At 37.0% G+C, this 23,777-nt stretch overlaps 1 protein-coding gene across 8 annotated transcripts in view; it reads left to right on the top strand.

Moving 5' to 3' along the window:
- Nucleotides 1-23,777, top strand: part of patj (PATJ crumbs cell polarity complex component) — a 146,260-nt gene that overhangs the window by 108,731 nt on the left and 13,752 nt on the right. For all 8 annotated transcript variants that reach the window (XM_048164691.1, XM_048164647.1, XM_048164674.1 and 5 more), the window contains exons 31-40: nucleotides 3,987-4,183; nucleotides 9,601-9,692; nucleotides 14,561-14,633; nucleotides 15,235-15,342; nucleotides 16,471-16,557; nucleotides 17,103-17,171; nucleotides 20,045-20,171; nucleotides 20,461-20,567; nucleotides 22,117-22,200; nucleotides 22,924-23,117. In XM_048164691.1, coding sequence (XP_048020648.1) covers nucleotides 3,987-4,183; nucleotides 9,601-9,692; nucleotides 14,561-14,633; nucleotides 15,235-15,342; nucleotides 16,471-16,557; nucleotides 17,103-17,171; nucleotides 20,045-20,171; nucleotides 20,461-20,567; nucleotides 22,117-22,200; nucleotides 22,924-23,117 — 1,138 coding nt within the window. The remainder of the gene's footprint in view (nucleotides 1-3,986; nucleotides 4,184-9,600; nucleotides 9,693-14,560; nucleotides 14,634-15,234; nucleotides 15,343-16,470; nucleotides 16,558-17,102; nucleotides 17,172-20,044; nucleotides 20,172-20,460; nucleotides 20,568-22,116; nucleotides 22,201-22,923; nucleotides 23,118-23,777) is intronic.

The raw sequence follows: 23,777 nt of genomic DNA, 5'->3' as shown, positions 1-23,777 counted from the left end.
TCAGCAGGATAATGTGCCCTGCCACAAAGGAAAAATTGTTCAGGAATGGTTTGAGGAGCACAACAATGAGTTAGAGGTGTTGACTTGGCCTCCAAATTCCCCAGATCTCAATCCAGTCGAGCATCTGTGGGATGTGCTGAACAATCAAAAAAAAAGTCCAAACCATGGAGGCCCCACCTCGCAACTTAACATTCTCGGATTACAGTAGGTCTGCTTACTGTCTTTAACAGTTTAAGTTTTCACTAAAAATACATTTCCCTTTGGAGAAAATGAAATATTATCAAAACAGTTTCAGTTATGACTTTTTTTCACTTGATTTATTCTAGTTAGTTTTGTATCAAATACAATGTGATTTTCGATTATCGAGATCTGGCAGCAGCAGCACATTTTTCCGTTTGGCCGAGCGAATCGCGGACAGCTTTCCCTGCACATGAAATCTCCCATATACCAGCAAACCTATGAGAATGCTCAACAATGATGACGATACATAACAACAGTGCTTAGGCAGCAAAGCTGTTGTAAGATCAGCATACCCAAAAGCCTCCGTAACTGGCAGATTTAAAGAAAATGACTGTCATTTAGCAAATAAATAAGTTACATATGTATTACCAACATTTTATCATGTGGGCTTTATGGTACACCTCAAACAAGGGAATTTATAGTAATTTAGTGTTTGTTAATTAGCGAGTCTATTAATGGTTTGGGTATGCAGAGCATTCGCAGCTTATATGGACCACACGCCCCGGTGTGTGTGTGTCTATATATATATATATATATATATATATATATATATATATATATATAATATATATATATATATATATACCATATTCGTAAGCTACACTGTATTGCCAATAGTATTGGGACAATACATTGAATCATTGAATTCAGGTGTTCCAATCACTTCCATGGCCATAGGTGTATAAAATCAAGCACCTAGGCATGCAGACTGCTTCTGCAAAGAATGGGTCCCTCTCAGGAGCTCAGTGAATTCAAGCGTGGTACAGTGATAGGTTGCCACCTGTGCAATAATCCATTCGTGAAATTTCCTCACTACTAAATATTCCACGGTCAACTGTTAGTGGTATCATAACAAAGTGGAAGCAATTGGGAACAACAGCAACTCAGCCACGAAGTGGTAGGCCACGTAAAATCACAGAGCGGGGTCAGCGCATGTTGAGGCACACAGTGCGCAGAAGTAGCCAACTTTCTGCAGAGTCAATAGCTACAGACCCCCAAACTTCATTTGGCCTTCAGATTAGCTCAAGAACAGTGCGTAGAGAGCTTCGTGGAATGTGTTTCCATGGCCGAGCAGCTGCATCCAAGCCTTACATCAACGAGTGTCGGATGCAGTGGTGTAAAGCACACTGCCACTGGACTCTAGAGCAGTGGAGACATGTTCTCTGGAGTGACGAATCACGCTTCTCTGTCTGGCAATCTGATGGACGAGTCTGGGTTTGGCAGTTGTTAGGAGAACGGTACTTGCCTGACTTCATTGTGCCGAGAGTAAAGATTGGTGGAGGGGAAATTGTGGTGTGGGGTTGTTTTTCAGGGGTTGAGCTTGGCCAGTTCCAGTGAAAGGAACTCTTAATGCTTCAGCATACCAATATATTTTGGACAACTTTGTGGGAGCAGTTTGGGGATGGTCCCTTCCTGTTCCAACATGACTGTGCACCAGTGCACAAAGCAAGGTCCATAAAGACATGGATGAGTGAGTTTGGTGTGGAGGAACTTGACTGGCCTGCACAGAGTCCTGACCTCAACCCGATAGAACACCTTTGGGATGAATTAGAGCGGAGACTGTGAGCCAGGCCTTCTCGCCAACATCACTGCCTGACCTCACAAATGCGCTTCTAGAAGAATGGTCAAAAATTCCCATAAACACACTCCTAAACCTTGTGGAAAGCCTTCCCAGAAGAGTTGAAGCTGTTATAGCTACAAAGGGTGGGCCAACTCCATATAAAACCCTACGGATTAAGATGTCATTAAAGTTCATGTGCATGTAAAAGCAGGCGTCCCAAAACTTTTGGCAATATAGTGTATGTATTCGCCATTTCTCAATTTCCCAACCCTTTGTCTGAACCCCTTAGTTTTTAAAGCAAAGTAACATGCTTTGTGCAAGCGTAAATGTATTCTTAATTGTTCCTCTGGATGCATCAACGAGAAACATTTTTTCAGGGCCCCAATGCATAAACCAACAACAATAAACCCTCTAACACTTTTCCTGTTTTGCAGACGAGGTGTAAAATCACCTTTTAATGGACTGTAGCAGTTATCAGACAGAGACAGACCCTGTCTATTTTGACCTCCCTTATGTCTCTCACTTTATCTCTCCTCACTTTCGTCACACAGGAGGTGTGACACTCTCACTTCATCCATTTGCCGAAGTTTTATGTCACTGCTACTGTGCTAAAGCTTTTAATTAGGCCTCTCACATGATAGCGGTGCTCTCATAATGCACTCCCAAAGAGCTGCACCGCAGTATAACGGAAACAGGGATGAGCTTTCATAGTGCGAAAGGTCACGGATATACACTTTTCCAATGACATCCCCTCATGTACAGTACATACGACAGCTGTGGTTTTAATCAGAATGGCTGCCAAAGTTTGCCGTGCTGCTTTAAAGAGCCACGGTAAGTGTTCGCGTGGGATTATTGAAGCTTGAAAACAGACTTTAAAGAGTAGGAAAAAGATGTTAAAAGTACGAAACATCTTCACTGACCATCTGCCAATGTCCTCATTTTGTTTAAGTATCTAAAAACCAGCCAACAAATTGACAAGTTTTCTTTGATTCCATATTGCAAAGTTTCCTCACGGTTTCTCATCAGTGAAGTCCTAACTGAAGTCCTCTGTGGTTTAAAAGTGCCAGCGAATCATCTCCATCTGAAGTGTTTTGTTTCTGTATGCCCACCAGCAGCACCTACTGTACACTGAATTTTGAGAGCATGAAAACTGAAGAACCCTCAAAAAATCTCTCCATCCATTGAAGTCTTTTGAGATTCATGAGAAGCAGCTGGCTTGGAAGATTATCAGATGTTCCCGGTGCTCAAGAGTCCAGTCACTACTTTCCCTTGAAGTCCCGGCTTAGCCGCCATTTCCATAAGCAGTCATATAATACAGACTTTTGAGAGATACGAGACGGCTAAAAGCAAAGCGAGACTTTCACTTTGTCTCTTTTGCATGTAGTGCCGCAGGATGAACGAGACCTAGTTTTGATGGAATGCTTGTGTTAGGTCAGCCAAGGGGCCGTTTTGTCCAGATTAATATGCTGCAGTTAAATGCTCGTGGCAGTTAAATGCTGCAGGTTTATTCTGTTTCACTGTTTCACCTGAACATGAATCGATTACACGAGCTCTGTAAGTCTAGATGTAATATCACCTGAGCCTTGAGCTGTAAAAGATTCATTTCTGTTCTCCAGTCAACCTGGAAAATCTCTAGCGCCCGAAACGCATCAATGTATCGTTTTTTCATTCTTGTCAGAGAAAATTCAAATGAGTCTACTCGACCTCAGCAATTGAAAGGGCTCTTGAAATTCCCATTGGCGGATGCTCATTTTTGACTTGTTGATTGTTTAAGAAGAAATAGAGATGTGGCGGCATTCAAAATGACCCCATTTTGGGCACCACAGCATGCATTATTTGCGATCAAGAGGAAGCAGTAAATTCACTGTAGGTTAGAATGAATAGATTTAGATTGACATTAAATTAAAAAGCACAGCATATTGTGACATAAAGTGTAATTGCACGCCACACTAGTCTGAGTTCCCGCAAGAGATACAGAGGATGTTCTTGAAATGAAAAATGGCTTGCTCTTCGAGCCTTAGGAGTTTTCAGATTGCAATGTCAATACTGTTTATTATACTCTGCCTGATGTATAGACGCTCATGTAAACAATACCTTTATCTTTGTCCTCTAGGAAAGTAATTGCTTTTTTTCCCAGTTCTATTCCCTATCTGATGTGTCCTTTCTCCATGTTTGTTTGCTTCAGAGGTGATCAGGCAGAGGTATGCAGACCTGCCAGGAGAGCTGCTGATCGTGGAACTGGAGAAAGATCGGAATGGCTTGGGCCTCAGCCTGGCCGGGAACAGGGATCGCTCCTGTATGAGCATCTTTGTGGTGGGGATCACCACCGGAGGGCCGGCCAACCGCGACGGACGCATCAAAGTGGGCGACGAACTGTTGGAGGTGAAATGCACATTTACACAGTCAAGTGGTTGTAGTGGTGGGTGTTGAATTGCTAAGGTGGAGCTTAGAGAAGTGAACAACTTCAGCTTTCCAACAAACTTCTGAACGGTATTTCTTTATCAAAGCAGAACACATTAAATTATTTGTTCATTAGTATTCATTATAATTGATATTAATTGGTATTAATAAATCATTATCATAATAATAAAATATTACTATATATACAGTACTGTGCAAAAGTCTTAGGGCACTACCAGCTTTTCTGTTTTATAAATGTTTTAATGACCTTCTATATTTCTATATTTTCTGTCTCTTTATTAAGATACAACCAGAAAATACAGGAAATATGTACAAAAAAAAGTAAAAAATAAATAAATAAAAATCAGTATTTAGTGTGACCACCTGGACTTGGACAAAGAAGAAACTCTGAGAAACTTCTCATCAGATTTTGAAAGTTTTCTTGGCCTTCCAGTCCTTTTTCATTCCATTTAGGTTTAGGAGAGCCGGTTCCCGCTATTGCTCTCGTGTAAGGGGAGATCACTAAATACCGTTTACTTTTTTTCTGTTTAGTACTACGTACAAATTTCTAGGGATGTCCCGATCACGTTTTTTTGCCCTCGAGTCCGAGTCCGAGTCATTTGATTTTGAGTATCTACCGATACCGAGTCCCGATCCGATACTTCTATAATACATGAAAAAGAATAAAGAAGAGCGAAAAAAACAGATCCAGGAACAGTGCTTTTCAGGTTTTTCAGGAATCTAACAATCGTTTTCACGTACAGAAAATGGATAAAGTAATCAAATATAAAATATCACTGCATATTATCTTTACTGTATAAAATAAATAAAGATTAATCATTATTGAAGTTACAAAAACTATTCAGTCAAGAGCAGTGAGTGATTTCTTTGTTATTTGTTGTTTGATTTAACATTAAAAACAGGCAGCAGGAATAGTTTTTTTTTCCCCTAGAAGACATGCACGATCCAGTACATATACTGTTACACATGCGCTGTCTTTCTCGACTAATATACGTTCACTTAAGACATAACCGACTATGTTTGCTAGGATACTCGCTAAGACAGGCATGTTGACATAATTTTTGTATGAATTTGTCCGCTGAAGCGCAAGACTTGAAAGAGAACTCAGTATTTGCGCGCTGACTGAAATAAGCGTGTGCGCGCTTCGGATGAGCGCACACAAATCTTCTCACAGCGCGTGCGAGTTCTCTTTCGCGACTTGTTCTTGAAGGTTTAAATCAGCAAGGCTTAAATGAGTTAGTTTAAACACAGACAGCAACGTGTGCTGTTCAGGTCTCACCTGCGCTCGCGCGCTATCAACACCAGGGTGATGACGGCGTAAATGACTGGACATTAGAGCATACGGCACTCGCAGTTAACAGTTTACAAAGAGTGACTGTTTTGTCCACGCTTTCTGATTATCGTTGTTGTAACGTTTTGCGCATCCATCGACTGAAACATACATTATTTGAACTCTGTCTGTCTGTTTTCCACGTTGCTTATTTAAACAAACCATATTAACCAATAGATGCGTCGTCATTCGAGATGGACCGCGGTGCAAGTGCGTACTTAACCGTAAGTGGAGAACCGTAGGGTTCGATTTTTTACTGAGAACCGTTGCACCCATAATACATATATATCCGAGTCCTGATCGGGAGGTAACGTCCGATTCCGATCGAGTCTGAAACCACGTAATCGGGCCCGATTTCCGATCACGTGATCGGATCTGGACATCCCTACAAATTTCCTGTATTTTCTAGTTATATTCTAATAAAGAGACAGAGAAATAATTATATATGGTCATTATACCATTGCTAAAACAACATCTAATGGTGGCCTAAGATTATGGCTGCAACAATAAATCGATGCTTCTCGATTCGTAGATCGATTCTGAGCTTAGTTTTTAACAGCAGATGGTGCTCTAGGCACACTCAAATGCTCACAAAGAAAAGGGCTCATGCGTTTGGCTGAGTTAGGGCTGGGCGATATATCGCATGCGATTGTCAAGCTGGTTCCCTGATTACCGCTAAATCGCCATCACCTGCTTTCAAATGGAGCGGCATTTAATAGACAGAACTGTAGTTCACTGACAAGCCACGCAATATCGCGTTCATTATCGAAGGCGATTCATCTGCGATAATGAACGTGATATTGCGTAGCTTGTCAGTGATCTACGGCTCTGTCTATTAAATGGCGCTCCATTTGAAAGCATGTGATGGCGATTTCGCGGTAATCAGGGAACCGGCTTTACTGACGAAATGCGTGTGACAATCGCATGTGATATATCGCCCAGCCTTAGGCTGAGTCTGAGAATGTACTTGCACCTCAGAATGCTTTTATGATGTGAGATTAATGTAAACAGCCCACTGCAAACACCCTTGTAATTTGCTTCAACCTTTTCGAACTTTATGAATGATTATTTTATAGAAGGTTCAAGTTGTGTGTGTAAGGAATTGGAAGCAAGCGGAGTACGGCTGTTTCTAAAGCATTTCCATCTGCTGTTAAAAACTAAACTCTGAATCGATTCAAGAAAGAATTGCGATGTATTTGGAAAATCTCAGAATTGATCAAGAATCATTTCTCGATTCGCGATGCAGCGATTTATTTTCTCAGCCATAATAAGGGATGAAACCATATGAAAATTTTGGCTGATACCAATAACCGATAATTCTTCTTATTTGAAAGACGATAACCGATAAATTGGCAGATAAATCTAAATTTATATCATTTTTGAGAGCCTGACTACAAAAACAAATGTCTCACCATTCAAAGCCTTGTCCCTTTAGCATAAATCACACATATACAGTATAGTAGCCTTGTTCAAACCAGTTTTAAAGTTTTAAAATGAATTTTACACTCCAACTTTCTTTGTGCGCGTGCTTCAGATCTGTCAGTCAGCAAGAGTAAGATCGATTTGTTTACATCAGCATGAGTTTGAAAATCACATTTCATTGAAGAATTCGCTGTGAATATTCACAAAGTTGGAATGCCGCGCTTTACAACAATACCAAACTTGTGCTGAGGGAAGCACCAGTCGTCCAGAAGTGAGCAGAGAAAAACTGCATTTTTCATGGACAAAGGAAAGGTACTCCTCTCAGAAAACCTTCAAATAAAGATAATTTTAGATGTTTAATTGCTATTTGGAGCATTGGGATCGCTAGACGAGGCCTTAACAAACTCATTTTTGTGAGATACTCAATTTCAACCAAAAGTTAAATTTTTCACTTGTTTTGCCTGTAGCTCGAAATTAGCCCGTGCGCATTCCGACTCATTTTGCCAGCACGGGTCACATATATTAAAACCAACTGTCCCTACCAATTTTTAAAACAAAGTGACTCTAACGTATGGTGAGGTCCCAGTGAGGAATTATGGGTCTGGGCCCAAGATTTAGAAACTATCTATCCCTCTCTCTTTCATTTTTTTTTATTTTTCTAGGAAAAAGCCTTTTCCTGTTGAGCTCCTTGTAATCCAAGGGGAAAATGGTGGTTTCCATCAGTTTCATTCTCATTCTCATCTAATATTGAATGAAGCATGGGTCATCTGGGTCAATCTCATACAGGCAAAATCACTTTGAAACTTGAGAGACATGGTGGCCAGGCTCGCTGTTCTTGTTCTGGTTTCATCTGGTTCCTCTATCTCTTTCCCTATCTGTTTATACCTGTGCCTGAGCCATTAATGTGCAAACGAGAAGTGTAAGGTTTTGCCTCAGATGGCCGGATGAATTTCAAATGAAGCCACCTGCCCTCAGTTTCGCTATCTCTGTCTGCTCTTGCTTATCACTTTCTCTGCCTCCCTCTCTCTCCTGCTCGCTTTATCTCTCTATGTGTTGCCTCAGCTCCTTCAAACCTCAGAATCTCACCACAAGACACATTTCTTTGCAAAAGTTGAAACGGCAATGTACAAGACTGATAACGTCAGTTCACTTTTATGTTTATATACACACAATTTCACAATTTTAATGTTTTTATTCATGATTTTAAATTAGATTTGAATTGGCCACACCCCACAGGAAGTTGAATTTGGAATTTAAATGACAAGAAACATTTTTTGAAAAATATTAAAATAAATATTTTAAACCAATAGTTTTAACAAATTATGGCTGTTTATTTCCTGATATGAAGAATAAATTTTATTTCTCAATTTATTGAACATTTAAAAAAAAAAAAAGCAAATCTACATTTTAATATTTAATCAATTTATTATATGTATAATATATAGAACATTTTGTAATGTGTATTTGACTATAAAATTAAAAATCAATTAATAATTACATTAATTATATTTATTTATGAAAAATAAATTGATAAAAATATTTTTTTTGCATATGATTAATAATATCATCTAATATTTCTGGAAATAGCCCACATGTTTTGTGTATTATAGTATTATTATGGGTAATTCAACCTTAACAAGAAAAAATATTATTTAAAAACTACACTAATTGCCAATCAGAATCCTGTTTGCTACTTCAAACTACATTCAATTTAGTATCACTGAAATATATTTTATATTTTATTTCTATATTTTATTTCAGTTAATGTTTATTTTATTTCAATCAACAAAAATGTGTTTTTATGGTTTTGGTTTTAGTTTCACTTAACTATAATATCTGTAATTCAGAAAGCCATTCGCAGTTCATTTCTGAATGAACCGCTGGTCCTCCATATTGCGGCGTCCCACAATAAATTCTCCAATCGTTTCCTGTCCAGGTGGCATTTTGGTTTCCACATTCGTTTCCTCCTCGGAATTACCTATCGATTTAGCAATTTGGTCGACACATACGAATGCCGTATTTTGCTGTGGAATTTGAGGCTCAGAGCTGTTGCTCGCTGACCTTTGTCTAATATCTATCTCCATTAGACGTGAACGTGCTACGGCATTAGTCACGATCCACTAGTGCTTCAGCTAATGATTCTGTCACAGGTGATTGGAGACACAAGTCAACCACTCTCAAATACGTGTTCACAAACTCAGATGCAGTTAGTTGTATCCAGTTCACAATGTGTGCTGTCGAACTTACAGATCTTGCTAAAGAAACTCTCATAAAAAAGTTCCATGGTGATTTTCCTTGGAAGAAAAGGCATGTGAACCCTTTCATTTACCTAGGTTACTGCATATAAATTGGTCATGAAATGTGATAAAACTTACAAACATTGCTAAAGAAACTGTTGCTAAAGAAACCAAGTACCGTGGTATTACTACCATCACATACTTTTTCCTCCATTTCCTTTGAGGAAAATGGATGTGAACCTTTTTGATTTTACCTAGAATACTGTGTATAAATTGGTCATGAAATGATTACAATATAAACATAATTTTACTGTTTTCAATGACAAATCATGGCTTTGTCTGATTTTTTTTTTTTTTTTTTTTTTTTTTTTTTTTTGTGCTTCCATCAGATAAACAACCAGGTGTTGTACGGCCGGAGCCACCAGAATGCGTCGGCCATAATAAAAAGCGCTGCATCAAAGGTCAAACTCGTCCTGGTCAGGTAAGAGACCCTCAGAGACAACCCTCAGCCTGCTGTTTTTTCACACTACCATCTGTTCATTTGTAAAAATGACTCTCATTTCAGCTTTGGTATAATATCCTTAAAAATAATGAGATTATGAATTTATGTTTAGTTAATTTGTTAGTTTTTACCTCTGGAATATTGAAATGTATGATTATAATATGGTAATCAATGATTCATTTATTGACATCTAAAATTTATAACGAGCACAAAATGTAGTGCGTTATTGTCACTGTCTCGAACTTGAAACATGTTTGCAGAAACTGACATTCTTTCCTCCTCAAAATTACTCAAACCAAGCAATCCCACTCGCCACAAGATTTATCATCTGAAATCGACGAGTAGATTGCTTTTTTCTGACCAAACTCCTTGATCAGGCTGAAAACCCAAGGCACCGTGGATAATTAGGATCATAAAGCAGGCTTTTAAAGGAGGCAGTAGCAGTCTGTGTAGAATTGAAGCGATCTGACTCAGTGCCAGTATTTTGAATAAACTTTCACATCTGTAATGAACATGCGTGTGAAATCCATTTCTCTGTGTGGAAAGATGTTGATGCAATTATGTCTGTGCATTGGCTGTTGACAAATAGCATGGACATGTTGGAGACAACACTTTTCACATTAAGATTTCAAGTTAAATTTATATGAATATATATGGGAAAGTCAATATTTAAAGTACTGAAACTAGTTGCCATTCTCCCCAATTTTCTCTTTTTTAGCTTTGTCGCAGTTCACTAGCATGTTCCTGCATTGAAAATAAATGTTGTAAGAGTTCGATATTGTTTTTGTGTTGAGTTTGTTTGGTTTGGTCATTTTATTTTTTGTTTGGTTTTGTTGTCTAGTTTGGTAATTTTGTTAAGGCACAATAACATGATGTAACTACCAATGGCAACGACAAAGTTTACAAGATCCGCAACCTGATACAGTTGGATAAGATTATTTTATCATATTATTTATTATGTTATCTGTACCAAAGTCCCTTTAAGACAAGTCATTTCACTCTGCGGCCATATTTGAAACGCCTCTCGGGCATCCTGGGCATCATGCAATCTCTTTGAATGGGGAAACATCAAATTCTCCAAAACTGTTCTCCAACCTTACGATTAAATTTCATATTTGAAACCACCAATGAAATCTAACAACAACCGGCTCATAAATTGTGTTTCTAAACGCTCGAATCATGACAAAAAAAACTGTATTTTTCAGGCTGGATCAAGCTAATGCGCATGTGCAGACCTAAATGCGCATCTCTTCGGAGGCGCGCGTCTGACTGTTTCTATAGAAACCGGTGATTCTAACGGCCGCTGAAGTGACGCGATGACTTTACCAGTCGGCGATTGGCTCTTATTTAGAAGGCGGGACTTGTTCCGCCATATTGCGCGTTACACTTTCTCCCATTCAAAACGATACGAGTGACACGCCTAGTGTTATTCTATAGTCTTTGTCTGTACTCGTCTATGTCAGTAAGACAAAACCTATTTTAAAGGTGCCCTCGAATGAAAAATTGAATTTATCTTGGCATAGTTAAATAACAAGAGTTCAGTACATGGAAATGACATACAGTGAGTCTCAAACTCCATTGTTTCCTCCTTTTTATATAAATCTCATTTGTTTAAAAGACCTCCGAAGAACAGGCGAATCTCAAGATAACACAGACTGTTACCTAACAGTTGGGGTGTACGCCCCCAATATTTGCATATGCCAGCCCACGTTTCCAACATTATAAAAGGCATTAACAAGGGCAGCCAGTATTAACGTCTGGATCTGTGCACAACCAAATCATCAGACTAGGTAAGCAAGCAAGAACAACAGCGAAAAATGGCAGATGGAGCAATAATAACTGACATGATCCATGATAACATGATATTTTTAGTGATATTTGTAAACTGTCTTTCTAAATGTTTTGTTAGCATGTTGCTAATGTACTGTTAAATGTGGTTAAAGTTACCATCGGTTATTACTGTATTCACAGAGACAAGAGAGCCGTCGCTATTTTCATTTTTAAACACTTGCAGTCTGTATAATTCATAAACACAACTGCATTCTTTATAAATCTCTCTAAAGCCGGGGACACACCTAACGATTAGCTGAAACATTCTAAGACTGAACTGAACACACATACCGATTGTTTCCTTCGACGGGAGCTGATTTATATACTCACACATGGAATCTGAACACCGACTGTAATCGCAGACTGAACGCAACTGGCTCCGACTGGACGCGTTTGAGCGCGATCAGTCATAAGTATCAATTTACATTCATAATCGGCCTTACAGTCGTTAAGTGTGTGCGCGGCTTAACAGAGTAGCATTAGCCGTTAGCCACGGAGCACTATCAAACTCATTCAGAATCAGAAGTAAACAATATAACAGTATACAATACTCACATAATCCGACGCATGCATGACGAACACTTTGTAAAAATCCATTTTGAGGGTTATATTAGCTGTGTAAACTTTAAGGCACTGTTCAAGGCAGGCGCGAGCTCTGTGGGCGTGGACCACGGGATTTAAAGGGGCCGCAGCATAAAATCGGCGCGTTTATAATGATGCCCCAAAATAGGCAGTTAAAAAAATTGATGAAAAAAAAATCTATGGGGTATTTTGATCTGAAACTTCACAGACACATTCAGGGGACACCTTAGACTTATATTACATCTTTTAAAAACATAATCTAGGGCACCTTTAATTTATTTTAAGAATGTGAAAAATGTACTTCAAATAGTTACTTATACTTCTTGTCACTTTGAAGAGTGGAGTCATGATTCCTAAGAACCGAATCAAATGCATGCTTGTTTCTGTGTATTGGCAAACCTTACAGGAGCAAAGATATGTGACATTGATACATTTGATGTGATACTTGATGGCATTTTGATAGCAGTATTTCTGGAGTTGTCCTGTCGTCCCATCCAGAGAGCGAGGAATGATATGGTGTAATAGACTGTAACTGCTATAGCATATCACTATATAACGTTGATAGCATAGAGGTATTTTGAAATGCAATACAGTGTAAAAACAACACAGCCCTTCAGTCCATCATGAAAGAAAGCAGATTCTGTCATTACAGACATAATCAGAGACTTACCATCTGTTTCTGTCCATATCTTGTGTTTTCATATGAGTATTTGTTAGCTTGACCTTTATTTGTCTGGTTATTTTGTCAGGTTTTGCTGATAATGGCTGTGTAAAGACACTAATATATCCTTGCTATCTACTGCTCATTATCAGTCAGTGGAATGTGACAGCTCAATTTACGGCTATCAAAACAAATGTTGACGTGCTACTGAATATTAATAGATTGACTTTAACAGACGCACAGTTTGCATTGCCATCAGTCTAGTCGGTGAGACTTGGTATCTTTTTTGTCATTCAGACTGGTTTGAAAGCCATTGTAAATGATTTGTATTGTGTCAAATGTCATTTGTCAATACATGATAGAATGTCATGGACAAAAACACGTTGCCGTGGCAACATAACTGGGCAGTGGTCAAAACTGAAACGTGTCCACCTGTGATGTGAATGGTAAAATGTCACAGTGTCATTGTTGATGGTTATCAAGCTGTTTAGCAAAGGAATTTTGGAGCTGAATGAAATCAGGACTAGCTTCCATGACCCTAGTTCGTTCAAATTTGGTGTTTTTGATCTCCCTTCTCCTCTTCCTTGAAAACAAGCAAAGAATTGATTGTTTCATCAATTCTGATCATTGGTGTCGAACTTACTTGACAAAAGCACAATAATTGGAAACGGGTCGTTTAGTGTGCAAAGACAATAACGCCAAGGTGAACAGAAGGAGGGATGTAGCGAGTTATATTTCTCGTCAACCCAAGATCTTGAGGAAGAGGCTCAGAGGATTTATAGTGCAACATCTCAATTCATCTGTCCCATCAATCCTTATCGATCTGAGTGGAGAAAACTGCCAAGAGACATGTGGGAACATGAAAAGTAGAGAGCAAGGGCTACCGATTTTGGCGTCGTCGACAGGATGGGATTCATTTTTCTTGGACGAAAGATTTTTCTCTTTGAAATTTGATCACTAATGAGATGTTCTGCCATAAAAAAAAAAATATATATATTATATTTGAATGTATTATAAAATGTAATTTATTCATGATGCAAAGCTGAATTTTCAGCATCATTACTCCAGTCTTCAGTGTCACATGATCCTTCAGAAATCATTCTAATATAATGATTTGCTGCTCAAGGGACATTGTTATTATTATCAATGTTGAAAACAGTTGTGCTGCTTAGTATTTTTGTGGAAATGGTCACAGTTTTCATGATTCTGTAAATAGAAAGTTCAATGAACAACATTTATTTGCATCTATTAAATTTATTAAAGCATTTAATAAATAGAAATCTTTTGTAATATTATAAATGTCTTCACTGTCACTTTAATGTATCCTTGATGAATAAAAGTATAAATTTCTCTCTTTTTTTTTTCAATCTTACCACAAATGCTTGAATCTTACCATTTTCACAAAAATATTAAGCAGCAAAAACTGTTTTTTTAACATTGATGATAATAAGAAGAAATATTTGTTGATCATCAAATCAGCATATTAGAATGATTTCTGAAGGATCATGTGACACTGAAGACTGGAGTAATGATGCTGAAAATTCAGCTTTGCATCACAGGAATAAATTACATTTTAAAATATATTCAAATAGAAAACAGTTATTTTAAATTATAATAATAATTCACAGTATTACTGTTTTTACTAATAAATGTAGTCTTAGTGAGCAGATGAAACTTCTTTTAATAACATTTAAAAATTGTAATGTTTCCAAAATTTGATGGGTACTGTATATAAAAATAGAAAAATTACATTTTTTTTATTGTCTGTTAATAGGAATGAAGATGCTCTCAATCAAATGGCTGTCGCTCCTTTTCCTTCCCAGCCTTCCTCATTCTACTCCAGTGAGGTACGATACATTATAAATAGTCACCTGTTAAACATGTCTTTTGCTTAGGCTTCTTCCTTAATGGAACAGAACTGATTTTCTCATTTATTTAGATATTCAGTGTCTCTAAAACCTGCAGACAGTTCTGTAAATAGTTATAAAATGGCTTTGAAGTTCTTTTGACTCATCTCACAATTTTAGATTATTGGATGTCCTTGATGTAGGCAAGATCTAAAACATTTGACATTGTTAGTTTCAGTATTTGAAGATTATCTTCTTCTCTGCAAGTCTGTTTTTGTCCTCACCATGTCAAGCAACAAGTTTTGTTGACCACCATTAAAACTCATTTTTCCAAAATCATGATCCAAATAACATTGAATATGTGCCACATTTTTGCATCATGATTTAAAAAAAAGAATTTTAAAAACATTATAAATTAATACATTATTAAATTATTGAATTTAATATTAAAAATAAATATAGAGATCACATTTAATATTAATATATTTATATTGTTATATTAATATTCATATATGATAATGTCTTATATTTTTTATTTGTTAGTTAAATACTAAAAATTAGAATTATAGGAGTTCAACTAATTACAGAGCTCTTCTTTCAGATGCATCAAAATACTCCAGCAGTTCCAGTTCCAGTTCCAACAGAGAAGCCACTGTTACCCGAAAGCCTCCCTCTGAGCAGAAGCTCACCTGAACCGCTTATAATCAAGGTGAGTCCTCGCCACATCAACACCCTCAACCTTTTATGTAAGGGTCAGAGGCCATGACTTGCTAATTTGAATACACTTTTATCACATTTTTATATAATTATACAAATAATAATGATTATTATACATTAAAAATACTGTTACAGTGCCCCATTATGCTTCCTAGTTTTGTTTTGGAGGTCTCCTATGGTTTACATTCATCCAAGGTCAAAAAAGACTTTAATTTTCTCATAATATACATTGCAGCATCACCTCTTTTCTCACAGTGTCTGAAACATCTTTATAAAAGCTTTGGGCTCACTAAATCCCTCCTTTCCGTGAGCCTGCTCTGCTCTGATTGGTCAGATGGCCCAGTCTGTTGTGATTGGTCTACTGCTTACAGCATGTGTCAGAAACGAAACACCCATTACCATAACTGAATTACAGCTCCAGATGCTTCCTCAGTGCTTGATACGCAGTGATCAACTCCACACAGCTACAATAACAGTGTTTGAGGGCGGGTCAAAGTAGACGGGCAGCCAATGAAAAACATAGGTGGACATTATGCAAAAATGTTTGTACTGGAATTACTGATGACTCATTTCAGGCAGTACAGAATATTATATTCTTATTATATTCACAAACAGCTCAATTACACACTACATGAATGGTAATATCCAAAGCATAATAGGGGTACTTTAAGTCAAATAGAGTCCAATAAAAATTGTAGTGAAAAAAAAGTCTTATAAAATAGGTTATTTCAGTATGCCATGCTTGTAAGACAGTGTGTCTGACTTTACAACAGATATGATGCAAGAACGTGGCAACCTATTGCTATCATTATGAAAACAGTAATGACCGTTGACTCAGCGTTTTACGACTTTATTCCTTCTTTTTTATCCCCTCATTGTCAGTCTGAGTTTGAACCAGCTGTTGCAGACCTAAATGTGGATTTGTTCTGGTAAACAAACAGTTGAAACCGCCTTGCGGGCGCTTGGCTCTAAACAGCAGCTCATTGTCATCAGCTGCCTCTAGCCTAACTCTGTCCTAGATGGAGGTAGCGACTGCAGTTTTGACCTAGTTGAAGCTCTGTGGGGAGCATCTAGGCCTGACGCTTTATTTTACCTGTTTGCTTGACTCCTCCTCATACAGGATCAACCCAGCGTGGCGCCGACCGTGAGCCCCATGCAGAGAGATCAGACGCTGAATAGTTTTAGAGATGGAGAGTCATCCTTAAAGGTGAGGAACAATCTCAGCCAGATGTTCGGTATGGCATACTACCTTACTACTTGTACTATTTTTGCAAAACGTATACTGTGCTTAGTATACTATGCCAATTTAATTCTGTATGCATTAAAAACCCAGATTTATTTATTTACTTTTAGAATTTATATTATTTATTTATTGCTTTGGTTTCAATTATTTAACAAAACAATTATTTTCATCATTAAATTAAATTACATTTTGAATGTCAGATTTTCATTTTGACCTATGAACCCCTCTGTATGGAGGAAATGGAGGAATGAAAAATGCACACATTTATTTCCAAGGTAACAGACAGGCACCACTCACTGAGTTAAACATGCAACATAGTGAAATCATGAAAAAACAACGTAGCATACTGTCGTTTAAGAAATGTATTGTATCGCCACTAATGCATTTCCATCCTTTACTCATGAATCAAAAAGTGCCATTAATGTTTCATAATTGTTCCATTAAATTTTGCTTGTGTAGCCTTGTTGTACTGAGCGATAAAACTAATTAAGGTATATTAATCATTTCAGAAGCTGAAATCATCAGAGAAAATATTGGAGTCTCCAAGTGAACAGCCGCCCAAGCCTCATGTAGAGCAGGTGTGTTTGTTTACTTACATGTGTGTGTTCATTTGACGCAACTGCAATTTGCAACTCATTTAACTTTTTTAAAGTTAAAGGTGCTCTAAGCGATGTCACGCGTTTTTAGGCCAAAACATTTTTTGTCACATACAGCAAACATCTCCTCACTATCCGCTAGCTGCCTGTCCCCTGAACACACTGTAAAAAAAACACGGTCTCTGTAGTCGCCACAAGCTCCGAAAACGGCAATAAAAACAAACTGTTGCAGCCTGGACCACAAAACATAATGAACATGCTCCAGCCAATAACCGACAAGAATGATTTTAAATGCGCGTTCATGACTGTTTCAGGAAGCACGGAGGGGAGGGGAGGAGGAGGAGGAGGAGGAGGAGGAGGAGGAGGAGGAGGGAGGGTCTAGCTAGCCTCTGTTTTGTTTGACAACACTTCGAATGTCAACAGGAAGTTACTCCACTCAGGATCGCTTAGAGTACCTTTAATATTGTATTTAACTTCCTTAAAGTCAACATTAATACATTAATTTTGAGTTCATGTCGACTTTAAATGAGTTGCATGTACGTTGGTCCAGATTTTTATTTCTCTGAATGCAGTGGTGCATAGTAACAAAGTACAAATACTTATTTGTAAATATTTGTGGCCCTGGACCACAAAACCAGTCATAAGGGTAAATCTTTTGAAATTGAGATGTATACATCATCTGAATAAATAAGCTTTCCATTGATGTATGGTTTGTTAGGATAGGATAATATTTGGTTGAGATATTTGAAAATCTGGAATCTGAGGGTGCAAAAAAATCAAGATATTGAGAAAATCGCCTTTAAAGTTGTCCAAATGAAGTCCTTACCAATGCATATCCACTCACAAAAATACTTTTTTTTATACATATTTGTGGTAGGAAATTTACAAAATATCTTCATGGAACATGAACATGGAACATTTACTTAATTTCCTAATAATTTTTGGCATAAAAGAAAAATCTATCATTTTGACCCATACAATGTATTGTTGGCTATTGCTACAAATACAGGTGCTGGTCATATAATTAGAATATCATCAAAAAGTTGATTTATTTCACTAATTCCATTCAAAAAGTGAAACTTGTATATTATATTCATTCATTACACACAGACTGATATATTTCAAATGTTTATTTCTTTTCATTTTGATGATTATAACTGATAACTAAGGAAAATCCCAAATTCAGTATCTTAAGACCATATACAAAGAAAGGATTTTTAGAAATCTTGGCCAACTGAAAAGTATGAACATGAAAAGTATGAGCATGTACAGCACTAAATACTTAGTTGGGGCTCCTTTTGCCTGAATTACACAAGGAATGCGACAGCTGAAACCCATGTCTTGCATACGTCTGTGCGTAGTGGTTCTTGAAGCACTGACTCCAGCTGCAGTCCACTCTTTGTGAATCTACCCCACATTTTTAAATGGGTTTTGTTTCACAATCCTCTCCAGGGTGCGGTTATCCCTATTGCTTGTACACTTTTTTCTACCACATCTTTTCCTTCCCTTCGCCTCTCTATTAATGTGCTTGGACACAGAGCTCTGTGAACAGCCAGCCTCTTTTGCGATGACCTTTTGTGTCTTGCCCTCCTTGTGCAAGGTGTCAATGGTTGTCTTTTGGACAACTGTCAAGTCAGCAGTCTTCATCTAATTATATGACCAGCACCTGTATACCCGTGGTCCAGGGTCACATTTGTACTTTACTTGTTTATAAATATTTTTGTTGACTTCTACTACGTATTAAAGAGAAATTTGATACTTTTACTCCGATACATTTGTCCAGACCCTTTTGTTACATTTGCAGCTGCAAGGTGCAAAAAATAATGGAAAGCAGTCTTTGCTGATCAGTCATAGCGATATCCAGTTCTCAAATTAATCTTTTGATCAGTTCTGTTCCTTTGAATTTGTCAAACTGGTTCGCGAAGAGATGTGAATGATTAATTTCGCTCATCACAAATCTAAATGTTGAGAAGCACAAGCACACAGAACAATGTGTAACGGCTCTCCACTGGATCTAAATTGAATATGCTATTTATGTAAGTTTTAACCTGTGTTTATCTGTGTGATGAGATATGTGAGCGAACTCTCTCGTCGGTGGTAGTGATGATAAAGATGAAAAGCTTGTTCTTCTATGTAAACATGTAGACTGACATCTTTGACTGTTGCTCCTCCTGATTTCCACCGTCCTGCATCTTGTGTTTTTAAAAGACCAGACATGTCTGAGTGAATTCATCTTACTGCAGTTTTATCTCTAGATAGTTTGCTATATTTTGTTGTTTTATGGATCACAGTGCATTTGTAGTAGGACACTCTCATTTGAATCGTTCAGTTCTTGAGTTAAAGAGATAGTTTACCCAAAAATTCTGTTATTTACTTCCCTCATGTTAATACCAACATGTATGCATTTCTTTAGTGATCTAAAGAAGAAGAAATTCATACAGGTATGGAACAACATGAGGGTCAATAAAGGATATAATTTCAATTTTTTGTGTGTGGACGATCTCTTTAATAACTCTTACATACCCTAACACAATCTCAGTTAGGCTGCCATCATTTCAATCACCTGTGCCATTATTTATAAAATGTACCTGTACTTTTAATATCAGTTACTTTAATACTTAAGTATTTTTCTTATAAGCAAATTTTACTTTTACTCAAGTCAATTTCCATAACGGTATCTGTACTTTTACTTGAGTAAGACGATAGGATACTTTATACAACACTGTCTAAACAGGTGCCAAGACATTAAAGCTCTGCCCAGACAAAACATGGCAGCTGTGTTAGTAAACAGTTTAACCTCTGTGTCTCTGTTTCTGTGTTCCCGCTGACTCGTCCTTGTCCTGGACCGTCCTCAGATCACCAGTCTTCCAAAAATCCAGAGGAATTCCACCAAGCCCTCAGCAGGTTCTCTGGAGGTCACCTCCTCGGGATCATCCGCGCCAGTCTCCGGCACCAGCCCCGACTTTGAGTACTGCAGCAAAGGTGAAGCACGCGAGTGTCACAAATAGTATTGAAAACATGTTATGTTGTTTGTTAAATTTTCATGTTTTTATACACTTTTTGCGCTGCAATCTGTGGTGCCCAAAAGCATGTTAAATTAAAGTTGAAATGAAAGCAACAGCACTGCCGTGTGGATTCGCCTCAGCCTCTTTGAACACTGACAGTTGTTTTTTCCAAAGAAGAATTGATTTTCTGTTTTGCTCTGAGCGTTTTATTAAAGCACACAACATGAAAGAGTTGCATCATCTTTATCTCTCTTTCTCTGTTTCAGACCCTGCTACATGTCCCATAGTTCCAGGACAAGAGACGGTTATTGAGATTTCTAAAGGCCGGTCTGGACTGGGTCTTAGTATAGTCGGCGGCAAAGATACCCAGCTGGTACGGTATCAGTAGTAAAATGTTTAAAACGCTTTTGAAATATAAAGTTTTTGTTTTGTGTGTGTGCTTTGCTTTTTTTTATTTTTGCTTTATTTATTTTTTTTGTGCATCTTTTTGTCTTTTGTATTTTAGTTTTTTCTATTTTTTTTTCCTTTTGTATTTGTTTTGTTTTTGTTTTGTCTTTTGTATTTGTTTTGTTTTGTCTTTTGTATTTGTTTTGTTTTTTGTTTATACTTGTTTTCTTTTTATCCTTTTGTTTTTCTGGTTTGTTTGTTTTTTTTGTATTGTTTTTGTATTTGATTTTAGTTTTTCTGTATTTTTTGTTTAAAATTTCTGTTTAGTTTTTTCTGTTTAATGTAAAAAAGCGACTGAAATTGCATACAGCAGCTTTAATTAAAGGACATGCATCAAGAGATCATTTTAATGTCAGTTTGTCAAAATCAATCTGACATCAAAATTTGACAATTTTTTTTTTTTTTGGATTGTTTATTTTTACATACATTTGGAGCTGTATGCCCAGGATGCCATGTGATGCCATGCACCGGTATTGAACAATGCAGAATGCAGGCATCTCGAGACACATTTTCATGGTCCAGGCTTTTCACCTGTTATCCTTACAGAAAACTAGCTGAAAATACCAGTAACAATTAGATTTTGATAGTTTTTTCTAGGTAGTTATTTAATAGAATGATGCATTTGCTACTGTCATCGTATGTTTATACAGAAAACAAAAATGCATTCATGCATACATACCCTAAATGATCTGTTCATTGGTTTGTTCAGCTGCCGATACAGCTGTCTGCAGGCACAGCTTCCATATGGGCCTGGTCAAAGTATCAGGAGTGTGTGTGTTTGTGACAGGACTCATTCTCTCCGGTGGGCCGCAGGGCTGCATCAGAACAGGCAGGTTATAGCGGGAGCTTTTTGTCTGTCCTGACTTTCTCTGCCAGGCTGCAGAGATGAGCAGCGCCTCTGGCTTTTATCAGCACACTGCCACATCGCCATCATAATTCTGCAGCACTCCTGCACTGTGGGCTAGTTTAGCTGTCAAAGGCTTCCATGAGTCAACAAAACCAACCCTCGGGCCCCACAGGTTTTCAGCAGTGTGTGTTTTTATATATAAAAGGATTTTATAGGTGATGGGGAACAGATTTCACACGCCCTCATGTCATTCCATACCATACCACTTTCTTTCTACTGTGATGTTTTCAAAAATTTGCTGGTTGCTCTTTTCCATTCAATTACAATAGATAGTGACTGAAGCTTTCAAGCTTCAAAAAAAAAAAAAAAAAATGCACAAGTACCATAAAAGAGATCCATATGACACATATTACAATTCCTCTGAATTTTGTGCAAAGAACAGACCAAATTTTTTTACTGCCAAAAATTTAGTATATTAGTTATATATTAGAAATATTAGTGATAATCTTCCCCCTCCAGTGAGCTGTGAACTGGCCCTTTAAGAAAGATGTGATAGGAATTTGTAGTTTCTGTCTTTTATTTGTCACCATATTCCTCATCTTCACACATATTTCTCTCATCTTTTCAGGATGCCATAGTGATTCATGAAGTGTATGAGGAGGGGGCGGCGGCACGGGACGGTCGACTCTGGGCCGGAGATCAGATTCTCGAGGTTTGTTTATGCTAGCTAGAGCGTGTTGCAAGGTTGTCAAGCGGGACGCCCCTTTGTAATGTCACTGACAGCTGGTCTGCCTTGAGCAAAACTGGAAATTTGATGTTGGTTTGAGGCTTGGCGTTATTGTGAATAATAAGAATAGAGGGATGTGACTAGGAGTGTTTGCAATAATTAGATCTGAGCAGTAGTTCTCTGTGCTTAACTTAGACAATAGCGCCATCTTCTGGGCATAGAACACACAACTATACTAAATATTATTTTACAAGTTATTTTATAGTATTATTTATATAGGCTACTTTTATTAATATTTTGAATTAGCTTTTATTTTTATATTTTTCATGTAAGTTTAAAATAATTATATACATATATAAATAATATATTAAATAATTATATATAGCTTTAATTTTTATTGCAGTTTTAGTAATTTTAGTACTTCAACTTAAACATTCACCAAATTACCAAATCTGATTTTTAAAAGTTTTAATTTTTGCAATTTTACAGTAACAATATTGCTCAGAGCATACTGTACACTATACTATATTCCACAATGCAGCGTGCTCAACTTTGACCTTCCATTTTTGTATGATGAATGAACCAGAAATAATATCAGCCATGATTTCTAACTCTTTCTTTCTCATTATTTGATTGGACTGCCAATGTTAAAGGGTTTTAAAAAAAATTTTTTTATAATATAATAATATAATATGGGGCCCCCTGCAGGTAAATGGAGTGGACCTGCGCAGCGTCGCTCATGAAGATGCAATAGCTGCTCTACGGCAAACACCGGCGAAAGTGCGGTTGACTGTCCTGCGTGACGAGGCACAGTACAGGGACGAGGAAAACCTTGACGTGTTCCAGGTTGAACTTCAAAAGAGAACCGGCCGTGGCCTGGGCCTGAGCATCGTCGGGAAGAGGTGAGGATGCACATGTTTTTTCTTATGAGGAGAACAGGAAAAGAATGAACAATACAATAATGAAAATGAAATAAAGAAGTAAGATGAATTAATAAAATAAAATGCATGGTAAAATAATAATTTTAAAATAAAATAATACAATGCACAAAACAATAATAATTTTCTATAATAAAATAAAATGCACAATATTATAATAATGTTCAAATAATATAATAAAATCCACAATACAATTATAATTTATAATATGAAATAATAATACAATAATAATTTTAACATAAAATAAAACAAAATGCACAATATTATAATGGTCAAATAATATAATAAAATGCACAATACAATAATAATTTTCAAATAAAATAATAGAAGGAAATACACACTACAATAATAATTTTTTAAAAAATGAAACAAAATGCACAGTGCAATAATTTTATAATAATATAATACAATGCATCATACTACATGACAAAAAATATGTATATTATGGCCACAAATGAATAATTTGTCAAATACGTCAACATGTTTTACTAATTCGTTCCCTCGTTTTAAGTAAATCATGCACACAATATAATAATTTGTTCCCTAGTTTAGTAAATCGTGGCCACGTTGTAATAATTCGTTCCCTTGTTTGAGATCATTTAAAATGAGGGAACAAATTAGTTC

This window comes from Megalobrama amblycephala, linkage group LG2, assembly GCF_018812025.1.
Source record: "Megalobrama amblycephala isolate DHTTF-2021 linkage group LG2, ASM1881202v1, whole genome shotgun sequence".
Lineage (NCBI taxonomy): Eukaryota > Metazoa > Chordata > Actinopteri > Cypriniformes > Xenocyprididae > Megalobrama > Megalobrama amblycephala.
Note: the sequence above shows the minus strand (reverse complement) of the source record. Positions and strands in the feature narration are given on the sequence as shown.